This window comes from Terrapene carolina, unplaced genomic scaffold (assembly GCF_002925995.2).
Source record: "Terrapene carolina triunguis isolate 2854851 unplaced genomic scaffold, T_m_triunguis-2.0 Scaffold88, whole genome shotgun sequence".
Classification (NCBI taxonomy): Eukaryota; Metazoa; Chordata; order Testudines; family Emydidae; genus Terrapene; species Terrapene triunguis.
The window spans coordinates 17,591,496-17,606,543 of NW_020664439.1; the positions used below are offsets into that span (position 1 = coordinate 17,591,496).

Genomic DNA, 15,048 nt, shown 5'->3' on the forward strand with positions numbered 1-15,048 from the left:
AAAAAAATAATCACATGAAATACTGGGATTTAAAAAGTAATTCTTCTCTGAGCAAAAACTGTAAAAACATCATCATGCGGCTACATCTCTATTGTTTCTCACTAATAGCATAAAAACCCCACTCAGTTTCCAAATAAACACACGTTCCTTACTAACTGCCAGCATTGAAAATCACACTGGGCTTGGATAGTCAAGCTGAGTCATTTCCTTCTAATACATAATCAACACAGTAGTACTATTGCTGGCCAAATTATGCTCTCAGTCTCAGTAACATTTGTGCAATGCCACTAACCTTAGTGAGGATCACTGAGGTACAGATTGATAACAATGAAGTTGCATAGGTGCAACTGAGGACATGAATTTGGCCTGTAGTTCTTTATTACTGGTGGTGGTGCTTGAGAAGGAAAGTACTCAGCTTGACTTTCAAAGCTGAAGCTGAAATTTGCAGAGCTGGTGGTTAGATTATATTTGTAAACTGAACAAATATGAGTTGGAATCACCTGGGCATAATAAACCCCAAAATGAATTTTCACAGCCACTTTTCTGTGTAGAACCACATTTAAAATAGTTCATGGCTTTGTGTTACTGCCTCTAAATATGGCACAATTCGATGAAACAAATAAACCACATAAAGATGAACAAAATCACATAGCAATGTGATATGGACCCTTATGAGATTATTTGTATACTGCCTGCAATATCAGCTTAGAGTGTGGCTTTCTGCCATGTCTCTGAGGGCTGTATTTACTGCACTAGACAATGGTGCCAGCATACTAAAAGATGGCAGGATTGGCTAAACTAATAGATTTCCCACACAAGGATTTCCCATTACACGTTTGTTATGTTCCTGAATGAAAGTAATTGAGAACACCCACAGTGCAGGCAAATTTGCAATTAACAATATTTTGGGGCCAAACAGACAGACTGTCAAGAGTGTCTGATCCCTCAAGGAGCTGAGGCAGACTGTAAAAGGCAGAGGTTTTATCTATGCTCATTGGTTCAGTCTGAAAATGGGTAAGATCATGAAAGGATTGACTAATCCTATTTTAACATATACACACTGTATAATAATAAATAGCAACACCGATTATCTGAGGACCTCAAAGCACTTTACAAACTTAATGAACTGTGCCTCACAAAACCCCTTGGAATTAGGTATTAGTGTCCCCGTTTTACAGGTAAGAGAAGTTAAGTGACTTGTCCAAGGCCTCACAGCTAGTCTGTGACAGAGCCATGAATAGATTGCAAACATCCTGACTTCTAGTCCTGTGCTTTTTTCATTAGACCATCATTCTGCAACAGAAATCTGAAAACTGGTTTTTGCCCCAAAAACTATAGATATCAACAAGTCATAAACCATCTACCACAAGCTTTGAAAAGCTGAATTTCCAAAGGTTAAACTATAAAATGTACTCACTTCCCACGATTACCTGCTGGGACATACAGTAGTTAAAAGTGAACTGCAAAGTATTTGACAATTTTTTTTTTTTTTAAATTGTAAATTTTCTACCTCCACCCCAAAAAATGCAGAAGTTGCTTAGAAATACAGCACTATGATTTGGCAAAAGTTGAATTAAGTATCACTTGCCGGTCCTGCTCTCTACTCCATTCTGTGGCCATTTTGTGTGGAGTTAGGCAGCCTCCGAGCACACCTACAGGATCAGGCCCTGGAGGACAGACAGGTATGGGAAGGCCGATCTTCACCTGGCTTGAGGCTTAGGCAGAAGATAGGCATCCAGATGCCTGCCTGGGCAGCAGTGCACATGCCCAGAAGCAGAGGTTTAGGCACCTAAGGAACTTTTACAGCAAAAATTTAGGCACCAAGTGAGTTCAGGTGCCCACAGGGTTAGGTAACAGCTGAGCAGGGATTCTGTGGATCACAGTAGTGCCTAAATCTGGGACTTAGGCACCTAGGTCCTTTGTGGATCTAGGCCAAAGTAATTACAGTTTAATGCTTGAAAGAGGAGGCCCTATATATTATATTATATTTTCATAAACAGTCTGTTGAAGATTTGCTGCCAGAACACAAGGGTGGTATATTGCAGCAGCACAAAAGGATTTAAAAGTTTCTTTTATTTCAGCTTCATGTTTCCTTCTTGGCTTATAAAGCTATCATTTAAAAACAGTCCTTGAAATTAACACCTCGTTGAATTGAATGAATAATGTAGTTCACATTCTGCTGCTGTTGCTACTGTTACCTGAGGGTATGTCTACACAGCAACAAGAAATCTGCGGCTGGGCTGTGCCAGCCGACTTGGGTTCACGGGGCTCAGACTGTAGGGCTGTTTCACTGCTGGGTAGATGTCTGGGCTTGGGCTGGAGCCCAGGCTCTAGGACCCTGTGAGATGGAAGGGTCCCAGAGCCCAGTCTCCAGCCTGACCCAGAAGTCTACACAGCAATGAAACAGCCCTGCAGTTCAAGCCCTGGGAGCCCAAATCAGCTGGAATGGGCCAGCCATTGGTTTTTCTTTGCTGGGTGACAATTTTCTGCAAGGCTGGTGTAGGGCCTAAACCCAAGTGGAATCCTCCCTGCTGTAAGCACAACACTCAGTTGTGTTTGTACAAATAAGTCCTTAAAGGTGAACTGCAATAATAAAAACGAAAATTCTATTTACTTAAGCACAATGCACTGAATTCACCAATAACCAGGCTATGGTCTTGCACTGAAATAACTAAAACTGTTTTAATTTACTCTCTTTGTTATTTTGGTGCAAGTCTGTGTGTAGACAGACACTCTTATTGTAAAATAAAATTGTCCTATTTCAATTTTACTTCTCAGTAAAAAATCAACTTAAGCTAAATTGAATTCTTCAGATGGAAATATGATTATCTTTCCACTGCATGAGGTGTAATAACACTGAATGCCTCTAAGGGTGCACATATACTGGACCTAAAACACACAGATTGCAATTATTCTTCTAATCTGAAACCCTCACAACCAGATACATTAAAGATTAGGATCCCCTCATCGTTGTAATTAGTTTCAAAATAGCTACAGATTATCTTTCATTATCAGTTTATTTTAATATAATTTTCTTTTGTACCAAAGATATTCACTTTGTCTGCATAATATGTCTCTAACCCATGTTAGAGGTTACCAATAGCTAATGCATGAAGAAGAGCGATAACTGTGTGCATTAAATGGCCCAGAGACCATCAATAGAGCAGATAATTAAAATTCATGAGACTGGAGATTAATAGTGGTCAGGGCAAAGATGTCTGAGTGGAAACCTTCTGGCATTACAAAGGCAGGTGAGCACTTTTAATGCTAAATGTTGCTTCTGCACAAAACACACACAGATAGAGCCAATCCACAAAGTTTTTATACAAACCCTCAAAAGTTCACAAGCGTGTTTAGAGCTGAGATTTTAGTTCAGACTCATTACTAATTTTCATAGAGATAAATTAAGCATGCTTTAAAATTCAGATGAGGTGTCATTTAACTACAGAAGTCACCATGATAAACTTGGATGACTATACGTGGCAGAAAATTTTCACTATTGCTGTATATTATATACTTCATTACATGCGCAATATGTTGTGTAAATACAATCTACTGTGCACTTCTCAAATGAATAGGGTTACCATATTTCCACAATCAAAAAAGAGGACACTGGGCAGGAGCCCCGCTCTAGCCCCGCCCCCACCCACTCCTTCCACACCCCCACCCCAACAGCCCCCCCGAACCCCTGACCCATCCAATCCCCCCTACTCTCTCTCCCTTGACTGCCCCCCTCCAGAAACCCCCTACCCCTTCTCCAGCCCCCTGGCCCCCTTACCCTGCCGCTCAGAACAGCATGTTGAGCACCACGCGGAGCCCAACACGTGGCTGCGTTCCCCAGCGCAACACACAACCCAGTCCCTGCCCCCGCACAGTGCTGCTGGAGCGGAGGAGAAGGGGGGGAGGAGGAGGAGCTGCCAAGGCCCGATGCGAACAGCCCAGCCGGCCGGCGATCTGAGAATGCAGGGAGGGAGGGAAGGGGAGTAGCTCTACATTGGCTGGGCTGGACTCCGGCAGCTGATCTGAAGCTGCGGGGGAAGGGCTCTGGTTGCCGCAGCCCCATGCGAGCGGCTGAATTTCCTGTAGCCCTGCCGCGCTCTGCATGGGGGAGAAATCCCGGACATTTGTAGCTATTTACAATTTCCCCCCGGACGCTATTTTGAACCCAAAAAGCCGGACATGTCTGGGAAAATCCGGACGAATGGTAACCCTACAAATGAATGACTTTCACAAAATCTGTTTGTATAGCATACATATGTTGAACATGTGTATTGAAGGCTGTTAAAAGTTTTGTTACTGAGAAATAGTATGTGATCGTGTGATTCATAACTGTATGGTAATGCATGCCCCAAATGGAACACGGTGAAAGCATACTCGCTGCTACACCTATTTATGCAGTTCAGCGTGCTCCCCACTGCACATGAGCCCCACCTTAAGGGCATATGCAAAATGGGAGGGAAGGGTCATGGGCCCACTATATTGCAGGGACTGTAACTATGATTGGGTCTTCCTTTGGCCATGTAAGAGAAAGGGAGTAGTCTTCTTGCAGAACCATGAAGCGACTGCATAAGGGCCTGGCATAATCTGTCCCTAGCATTTAAACAGCACTATTTGGTGATGCACCTTCAATATGAGATTGCCAATGCAAAACTAATTAGGCTGAGTTTAGCTATAGTATTTTAGACAGAGTCTTAGAAAGAATTTAAAATTACTAAATATAGAAAGCTGTTAGTTACTACAGTTATGTTCATTGCTAAGTACTAAGATCACTAGTCATAAAGCGTTTTTGTGCTGTTTGTACAAGACAAATGAGAAATTTACATTCCATTGGGGATTTATAAGTCAAAGCATCTTTTTAAATTATTACTGAATTCCTAATGACTTCTAATTCAAATAATATTTTTCCAAGGTCACACGAGAAAAGTTACAGTTCAGTTTATTTATAAAAATAAATAAAATTCTATTTATACTGGAGAAAAGTATAAATTTTTCACCACATACAATAGGGAAGTCTGTAACAGACCTTTGATGCATTTTCCCATTATATCTTCTCATTGTACTTATCACATTGTTTCTTAGTACATACACGTACGTATTTTAAAACCAATTACAGTAACTCCTCACTTAACGTTGTAGTTATGTTCCTGAAAAATGTGACTTTAAGCGAAACGATGTTAAGCAAATCCAATTTCCCCATAAGAATTAATGTAAATGAGGGGGTTAGGTTCCAGGGAAATTTTTTTCACTAGACAAAAGACTACACACACACACACACACACACACACACACATACACACACAGTATAAGTTTTAAACAAACAATTTAATACTGGTACACAGTGATGATAATTGTGAAGCTTGGTTGAGATGGAGGAGTCAGAGGGTGCGATATTTCCCTTACTGCTAAATGATGAACTAGCAATTGGCTGAGCCCTCAAGGGTTAACTCTCTCACTCTACAAGACATCAGGAATGGAGGGAGATATGCGCATTTCCCCTTTAAGTACACTGCCTTGTTAATTAGATCAGCTTGCTGAGACAGCACCTGCTACAATCTCCCTCCCTCCTGAGCCCTGGTGTGTCCCCCATGCTCTATGGAAGATGGGGTAAGTAGGGAGCAGGGGGAGGGGGACACCCTGACATTAGCCCCCCCTCTTCCTTCCCTCCCCCTCCCCCCCCCCGCACAGCAAGCAGTAGTCTCAGGGAGCAGCTCCAAGGCAGAGGGCAGGAGCAGCACACGGCAGTGGGGGGAGGGACAGCTGCAACTGCTAGCCTGCTGGGCATCTGCTGCACAGGGAACTTAGGGGAGCGGGGAGCTGATGGGGGGCTGCCGGTCCACCCTGGTTCCAAGCCCCCACCGGCTAGCTCCAACAGGGTGCTCTTCCTGCAAGCAGTAGACAAAGCAGGTGGCTACCATACGATGTTAGAAGGGAGCATTACACAACTTTAAACAAGCATGTTCCCTAATTGATCAGCAACGTAACAACGTTAACCAGGATGACTTTAAGTGAAGAGTTACTGTACTACTTAGACTAGCCATAAATAAGACTGCATGATAGAAAGTAGGTTGGATAAAAATCATGATTATTTTTTAAAAATTTAAATCGCATTTTTAATTTAATATTTTTATTTATATCAGATTTGTTTTACTTACACATTGCTAGTTCTTTACATTCTTCCGACTTTATAGTCTTCAATAACAAAAACTGAATGTTTTGGGCTTGTTTCCTTAAATAATTTCCTAATTATCAGTAGAATTTCAGACTCTGCACAGATTTTATTTCTAAAAACTATCACATTTAAAGTGATCATCTATGCTGAAAAAGAATTCAGGGCTTCATTAATATCCTTACTGTAAGAACACTCAAACTCATAATTGATAAGCAAATAGCCAACCAGTACCATTTTCTGATATACTGAACTTTCTCAAGTCAAGAAAGCTAAAATGCTTTCATCAAGGTCAATGGTGCCAAAATAGGGATTTAGGAGCCTAATTTAGGGATCCAGTTTTTGAAAATGTTTCCCTGTGTGTATAGAGAAATTCCCAATAACTTTGTTAATGTACTATAAGTCTAAATAACTTTTCAGTATTAGCATTACAGCAATATTGTTTTGAAGTGACAAAGATTTATGCCATTAAGAGAAAAGTTTTAAAATAAAAATACAATTTTAGCCCTGCTGCTACAAACATGTACACACGTGAAGCTCCACTAAAGATATTATGATTATTGATGTGTGCAATTACATACAAGTTCAGTTGGTTACGGGGTTAGGGTATTAATTTTCCCTATTGTATGTTTTACAAAACTGCTATAATAAAAACAAACAAAATTAAAATAAGATATCCTGTCAGCGGTGGCATTTTAAAAATTCAACAGAATTTACAATTTAGTTAATTATAAATTTTTATCTACATTTGCAATAGCGCAAATTTTCAAATTAGTTTCACAAAGTCTCAACTGGATTTAAATTATTTTTTTAAATTAAGTGATTTAAATTATTATTTAAAATCAGCTGATTAAATTGCTTTAATTTAAAATTGCTCTACAACCTGACAAAGTCAGATTACACTGCTGGCCTAACTCAGTCCCTACAATCAAAATACTAGACAACAATAGATGCTACAAGTGGAAATTATGTTGAGAGGATTTATTGTTCTGCCCTCAGTAATATGACAATTCTAAATCATATTTTATTTATGTATAATGACAGCTAAAACGGTAACAGAGGATAAAATTCAATCCTAAACATGCTAAGCCTCTTGGTTCACTGGCTATCAACTTTTATTGGCACTGAATGATAATTCAGAATTTCTTGATTTGAGCTATGGTATTTTAAGTACATTCCTGTAATTTTTTTTTCTTTTAAAGGGAAAGATATTCTCAATCTCAGCTATACTGAAATGGAAAAATGTGTCTACAAATTTTCTTTTCTGTCTGTTTTTTTAAAACATACAATTAAAGAAAAGCAAATATACCTATGCCAACCTACAAAGCCCCCCGACCCCTTGTTGGGCCTTATTATGGAATTTATGAAACTCGACAAGCATCTTTTAGTGCAGAAGGTCTCATACAGTACTTTAGAAATATTAATGAAGCCTCCCAAACCACGTGAGATAAATAACCCTTCCCCCGTGTTACTGATAGGGAAAGAAGGTGAGACTTTCTCAAGATCCTTATGCACTAGGCTTTTTTCTGATATATTTCACACTGTCATTAACACTGCTGCAGCTCCATCAGTGGACACAATGGCAGTAGGGGTGCTAGAACAGAAAAGCCACTGACTGCCAGCAGTGTTTGACTATCATATATCATGCAAACTGATTACAAGCAGGTTTTGACAACATGGCTACATTTGCTGGCAGTCATGGGAAGCCTTGTTACCAGAGATGGAGCTGCACTGGCATTAGCAACAGTGGGACATTTTTCTGGAAAACAGCTAACATGAATGCAGCCAATACATCAGAGGCAGAGTTGAAAATAAAATCTGGAGTCCTCAATGCCAATTGGATGTTCTACAATACCATGTCCCAATCATGAGCACTTTTGGGAAACTGACTACAACTGAACAGATAACTATGAAGTACGTTACACACTTTCGTTATCTATTTTCCAAATCATCAAAACAATATAACATCAAATCATTGCAATTTTTCTTATTTCCCAAGTCAAGAAAGCTAGACTTGGGAAATACTAGAAATGTTACTAGAATTAGACTATTAAATGTTATTTGCCAAAGTAAAAAAGCTATAGCCATTTAAATCTGAATGTTTTTAAACACTTTTATATTCAGCAAAACTTTCCATAATTTTGAAATGCATGACTGTGATTTATGTTTTCATTCACAGTAAGGAGCAAGTTTATAAATCCTTCAAAGATAAAAAGCTAAAAATTAACGGGGGTGATTCTAGTGCTCACCTCAACACTCTACTCATATGAGACAGTTGCCACAACTAGCTGGGCTTCACACAATGTAGGGAATTTGCCCAGCTAGAAGGAGCATGTCAGATGGGAGCAGTCTCCATAGTGCTAATTTAGTAAGACCTGGATTACAAAACTGTGGTTAGAGCAGTTTTTTTTTTCCTCTCTTCTTCTTCTAGGCAAATTTTACTAAATATTCTCAAGAAAGATACTTCATTAGCTCAAAAAGGAAACCAAAGGAACCTGCAACCATGTCAGATAGAAACAGATATATATGTAAATGGCACTAGGACTACTGTATTATCCCTTTCATGAGAGAGACTGGATATCTGGTGTTCTAGGATTGCCAGGAAAAATGTATAGTAATGTGTTTTTAGTTCTCAACTCAGTCTGCGAGGCCTTAACTATGCAGTTCCAATTAACAATCATGGAAATTTCACAGTTTAAATACCCATTTATCAAACTGTTACTATACTATGCATTCCATTGTAATGACATTTTTCAGCACCTTGTCAAATGCATTACATCTGATTTCAATAAAATAACATATTGCAATACAGAGTAGATATATGATCAGAACTGGGTTAAGTTTTTGCAGCTCCTCATTGATGACATAGTTCTGGTGACACTAATGATCACATACTGCTGAGGATCCTGAGTTAATCTAATAAAGCTCAGGAATCTTGTAAATATAGTAGGACATTAGGGCCCTATACTCCTGCCAATTTAGATGAATATCTCCCACTGACTTCAAGGGTCTTTGGACCATATAGTGTGAAATTCTGGACTCGCTGAAGCAAATGACAACATTCCCATTGAGTTCAGTGGGGCCAGAATTTCACCTACAGTAAATGTTTTCACTTTCTATTTAAACAGATGATTTTTTCTGATGACATTTTCAGTTATACATTCCATCTAGTCATATGTTACTTTCTCTGAGAGTCAACCTTACCTGGGACCAATTAATTATGAACTCACGTTAGTGACTCCATCATTAAAAGTGTGAAAAATGTATCCTGTAAGCCCATCTTTAACCTCCTACCATTGTAATAAAAAACAAAAAAATACAACCCTCCTTTCCTCATAAATTTGTCATGCATAGTCTTTGTCCAAAGAAGAATATTTAGGAAAATCTAAAGTTAATTGGACAGCTGTTTCATTCGATCACAGGTACTTGAAGAAGTGATGTGTTTTCAATATTTTAATTGTTTTCTTTACTTTTTTGCCCATTGATAAGTCATTGTCCATGGGGTCCCCAAAAAGACACCCCAAAAGCTAGGGGCATACAGCCCATACATTTATTCAAACAAACCAACCAAAGTGGAAACAAACAAAAGAGGGAGATGAACATAGTCTTTGCAGCAAAGGGTTAATATAGCTATCATTGCCCTGATTGGCACAACCCAACATCCAAGCCCAGCATGATACATGTCTGGCGTAAAGAGGAATAAAGCTGCCACTGTGCTAGACTCCAGCAATATATTTGTCCCCTAGAACTGTGGCCTCCCACCCCTAAGCAAAACAGGAGAATAAACTGATGCCCTGCAAAAACTACATAGGCTCCCAAAGTTTTGCCATATTCACACACTGGAACATATGGTATTTGTATGCGATACTGGCTTGACCTAAACAGAAATAAAAATTCAATGGTGAACCCACATAACATACAATTAGCAATCACACACCAATATGTTTGCCCTAAGTCTTGCCTCCAGAGGATGGGGGTGGCAGAGAAAACTTATTGCAGCAAAAGAGGTTTAATCGTCCTTTGCCTCACCCCCACACGCAGCCTGAAAGGGATGATGAGTGGGCTCCTCCCCCAACAGAGTGCTTCTCAGAGCCAGAGCTGCAACAAAATGGCAGCATCTTATGGTCAGTACCAGCCAAGCCTGGCTTTATGCCAGCAACCTGGAAGTAAAAAGTGTCCTGTCCCACTCCTAAACCACTGACCCATCCAGTGCACCTTTTTTCTTTTCAAAGCCTAAGTTGTATTTAATAGGTTACTCATTCCTTCTGACTAATAAATGTATCTTATGTTTCTTAATTAATGGCTCTAAGAAAAATGTTAGAAGATAGTCACATGTTTGTGGTATGGAATCTTACTCAAAACTCATTAAAATCATTCTTTAAGGAAGACAGTATTAATAAGATTGCTATGGAATGTATACGCTCTGACAATAACTGATTTCAGTAAGTATTGGAGTTGGCACCCCTTTCCCTTCTCAAGATGGCCCAGCTTTAATAAAGTAAATGTAGCAATTTAACAAATGTGGTCTATACAGCCATGGAACCATTATGACTTCATTTCCGCACTGCACTTTTTAAAGAATCTGACTATTTGCAAAGTCAGCATCCATTTTGTGAAACAAAATTCAAGTATCATGCTACAGAGAGGGCACACTGTGGCAGACTTTTATTCCTTCTCGTTTTGCTGTTCCATTCAATCCCCAAAAAGTCATTCAGACTGAGGTATAGGGCTGCTTTTCGTATATGGTAAAACAATATGATCTCAAAGGTTTTATTTATTTGTAATTCTTAGAGACTTCCACTCAATAAATATTGTTTACACACTGCATCACTTGATTACTTTCTCCTGTCTGATTCCTTTCAGTAGTGTCTAAACAACTTTCAACAAATGTTAATTTAGTTAATTAGACACCAAGAGACAGTACATAAAACAAATAATACATTTCCCTGAATGTTTTGTCTTTGCCACATTCAGGAAGACTTGTACGAAATAATTAAAGATCCAAGATGCATAAACTTGGAGGCTACACTGGGGAAAGTGACTTGAGAGATTCATGTAATCTTTTTCTTTGATCTTCAGCTTACTCACATCTTCCCTTTCTTCTATAACATCTCTAATTAGAAATTAGAAAGGAAAAAATAAGAGGCCAATAAAATCTCTTTTAGTAAGATTAACTAAGGAAAGAAGAGTTTCAAAAAACTCAGTTGAATATGCAGAAAAAAATACAATGTTCAGTGCAACCCCTACATTTCTCTGAGAAATATAATACATATAAAGCAAATATTTGACTGATATATTCCTAGAAGGAAAGTAGCATTATGCTTATATCATCCTACATTACCTCTTGGCTCAAGAGTATTACAGCTTAAGTATCATCAAACAAAGTAGCTGTTATAGTCATTGCTTTTTTGTATACAGCAAAGTCATCCATGTCCCTATTTTGATGCTTAAATGCAGTAGAACTTTTTGTGAATACTGAAAATAAAAACCTTGAAGTCTCACCTCGCTCCAATATATATATAGAAAAAGGTACAGGGAGGGAGTATGTTTTATATTTATTTTCTTTGAAGTAAAACTCAGAGTGCTACCAACGCACAGCAGATTATAAAACTAAAATGAAGAATTTAAGTAGATTTTGGGTCTTTTAATAAAATATTTAAATAAAAATGTACTGTGCATACCTCTTTACTAAACACTGATTAGCCCTCGATGCATGGTATCACTTCATTGTTACTTGAGTCTCCATGTTCCTCCATGCCATACTAATTTGTGATTATAGTGTCCTCTAACATCAGTCAAGATGATTGTGATTTCTTGGTTTTATTAAAAAAACTGCACTAAGGAGTTTGGAAAGCTCTGTACATATTTTTTAGGATCAGAAGATTAAAAAAAATCACAAATTTCCAGTAGATGGAAGAAAAAGTTACAGAAGAAGAATTTGTAATGATGAACATGATGACCGAAGCCTCTATTACAAACTGCACGTAAACTTTGTCTTCACTAGGAAAAAAGGTACGTTCTTACCTTGTGTGAGCTAACACATGTTAACTAACACAAGATCAAAGACAAGGCAAATGTAGCTGTAACATAAGTTAGTAGATTGAGGTAAACATTCCCCCATAGACTTTACCTTGACCTGCTATCACGTGTAAAAACTACAAACTGCCTTATCTTCACTAGGATTTTACCTTATGTTAGTTGCCACGTCATGCCATGTTAGCACTACTCTCAGAGAGAAACTTTTAACTTTGGCAAATTAAATGCAAAAAAAAAAAAAAAAAATTAAAATTAAAATGTAAGAGATTTAAGAGAAAGTGTTTATCTCAGCTCAAGGGGGAAAATGTAAAATAACTGGAAACCCATTTGGAGAAAATAAATGCCATTAAATTAAACCTGCTGCTGAGAAAGTAGCTGTACTAACAACCCTCGACAGGATCTCTAATACACTGTCCCCTATCACTGTGGAAACAGCATTTCTGCTTTATTTGGGCTTCTCTCTGGCAGGGACATCCATTCAGAACACAGCCCAATATTTTTGCATAAGTGTTTTTGATGTTTTATATTTATTTGCAAAGCAGCCTGTGTTTCAGAAATGACAAATTACTGAACAATAATTCAGGGCCGCCCAGAGGATTCAGGGGGTCTGGGGCAAAGTAATTTCAGGGGCCCCTTCCATAAAAAAAAGTTGCAACACTATAAAATACTATATTCTTGTGGGGGCCCCTGTGGGGCCCGGGGCAAATTGCCCCCCCCCCCTCTGGGCAGCCCAGCAATAATTTGTAGCAGCTTTTTCTTCATTTTGGAATGTAAAGTATTTCAAGACTATAACAAATAAGTACTGTTATTACTATGATTTCAATTTCATGACCTAATTTCAACAGACCATCTGTCCACAAAGCCCGATATAATTAAATCTATAGTCTCCATTCTTAAAGAATGTCTTTAAACCAATATTATTTTCCATATACTTTATTTAAACTGTATACCAATTTTCATTTCACACTTCCTCCCATGATATTTAGTCTTTCATTTTTCAATGAAGTATATTACAGTATATTAAGAGAGTTCTAACAATACTGTGTTTGTGTCATATTTACATAGGAATAAATCCTTGACACAAGTGTTATTGGTGGGTAATTGGGTGTGAGAAGAGCAGACTTGCCCATTACATTTTAATATATTTTGAAGTTTACATTGTGTTCTAGGTATTTTACTCATTTAACTGATTTCAGACAAATTCTTTTCTCAAAGTGTACCATAATATAACAAATGATCAAAGAAACACCTTGAATATTAACATTTGGAGGCATTTACTGTAGTATTTATCAAAAAGCACCCTAGTTAAATTAAAATGTATTAAAAAACCCTTTGTGTGTCTGAAGTAGATGGGTCAAATAACATTAACTGGAGTTCATATTTGATAGTTCCACATGTGTGCTACTTTGCAGCTTCAGGTAGCATTCATTTGCTTTGTATTAACAAAATTCTAAAATATAGTCTTACCATCACATCTAGTTCTTCAAGCCCCTGGTAAATTAATAGAGCTGCCTCTACATTTCTTTAAGTTTTGCATAAATTATTGATTCTTGTGTAAGGCTGGAGATCAGGAGACCAGAACATTAGCACAACTCACCAATAAAGTAGTTATTTCCTAATGCAAGCATTTCCTCAGAAAGAACTAGTCCACCCAGTGCCTGGAGGAGAGTAACGCTTCTACCATCTATAAGTGAGCACTGTTTAAATCCAACTGTTGTAACCTTCCACAACAGGATAAGAGAAGCCGTGGCATCTTGCCTTATTCTAGAGACATGAAGGATAAAAATAATTACATGTCAGATTGAAGAAAATCAGTCTTATCAAACAATACATCATTCTGGACCAAAATTAATCAACAAAAAAGAACGACTCAACTGTAGCAAATATACAATCAGAAAAAAAGGCTAATTTAATGCAAACACACTATTTGTATTATCAAAATACAAATATTTTTATTACCATGCAATTTTCACTGCAGTAAGGTTGGATACATGCACATTCACAATACAAAATCCTTTAACAGTAGGGTTTGAATAATGGTATATTTGAAAGCAGACATCATGTGCATTCTTAATTTCTAATCATTTAAAAGAACCATTTTCATGTCCAATGAACACTTTATATAACTTGACATAGCACAAAATCAGCATCCATATTCATGTACCATGCTCAGCATTCTATAAAAACTCCACGGCCCACCTGTGCTACAATAACTGGTTTTCTGCATATAAAAGCCAGGGCCAGCATTAGGGGGTAGAAAGTAGGGGAATTGTCTGGGGCTCCATACCACGGGGACCCCTGCAAAGCTACATTGCTCTGGCTTCAGCCCCATGTGGCGGGGCTCTGGGCCCCGGGCTTCAGCTTTTCTGCCATGGGCCCCAGCGAATCTAAAGCTGGCGCTGCTTGGCGGGGTCCCTGAAACCTGCTTGCGACCCCTAGGGGTCCGTGGATCCCTGGTTGAGAACCATTGATCTACTGAAATAGCCAGGGTTGAGTAAGGTAAAGTCACTTGGAAGCAACTACAATATATGCACTCAGTTCCACAGGATTTTAAATTTTATTTAGGTAAATACCATGCTTATAACTTGTTTCTATGGATCTGCCCTTCCTTTTAGTGTACTTTTTCCACTCCCTTGTGTACATGTATAATATGAATCTTTTCCAGACATCTGCATCAATTCACAGATGGAAGAATCCCAACTAGGACTGAGTGAACTTCCAAAGAACTTTCAAACATTCTATACAGTTTAGTATCCAAATGTTCAGAAGTTAGTCTGAATCTCCCTTGCCTAAAATTGGGCTGCTAATCTCTTGAGATCAGGCTCTCTTGAAGGATTTCAGCTACC

At 38.3% G+C, this 15,048-nt stretch overlaps 1 protein-coding gene across 1 annotated transcript in view; it reads right to left on the bottom strand.

Annotated features, from left to right (window-relative positions):
• DNER (delta/notch like EGF repeat containing) overlaps window positions 1-13,915 on the bottom strand; it is a 133,762-nt gene extending 119,847 nt beyond the window's left edge. The window contains exon 1 of the mRNA XM_024210846.2: window positions 13,800-13,915. Coding sequence (XP_024066614.1) covers window positions 13,800-13,830 — 31 coding nt within the window. The 5' untranslated portion in view covers window positions 13,831-13,915. The remainder of the gene's footprint in view (window positions 1-13,799) is intronic.
• Window positions 13,916-15,048: the final 1,133 nt, after the last annotated feature.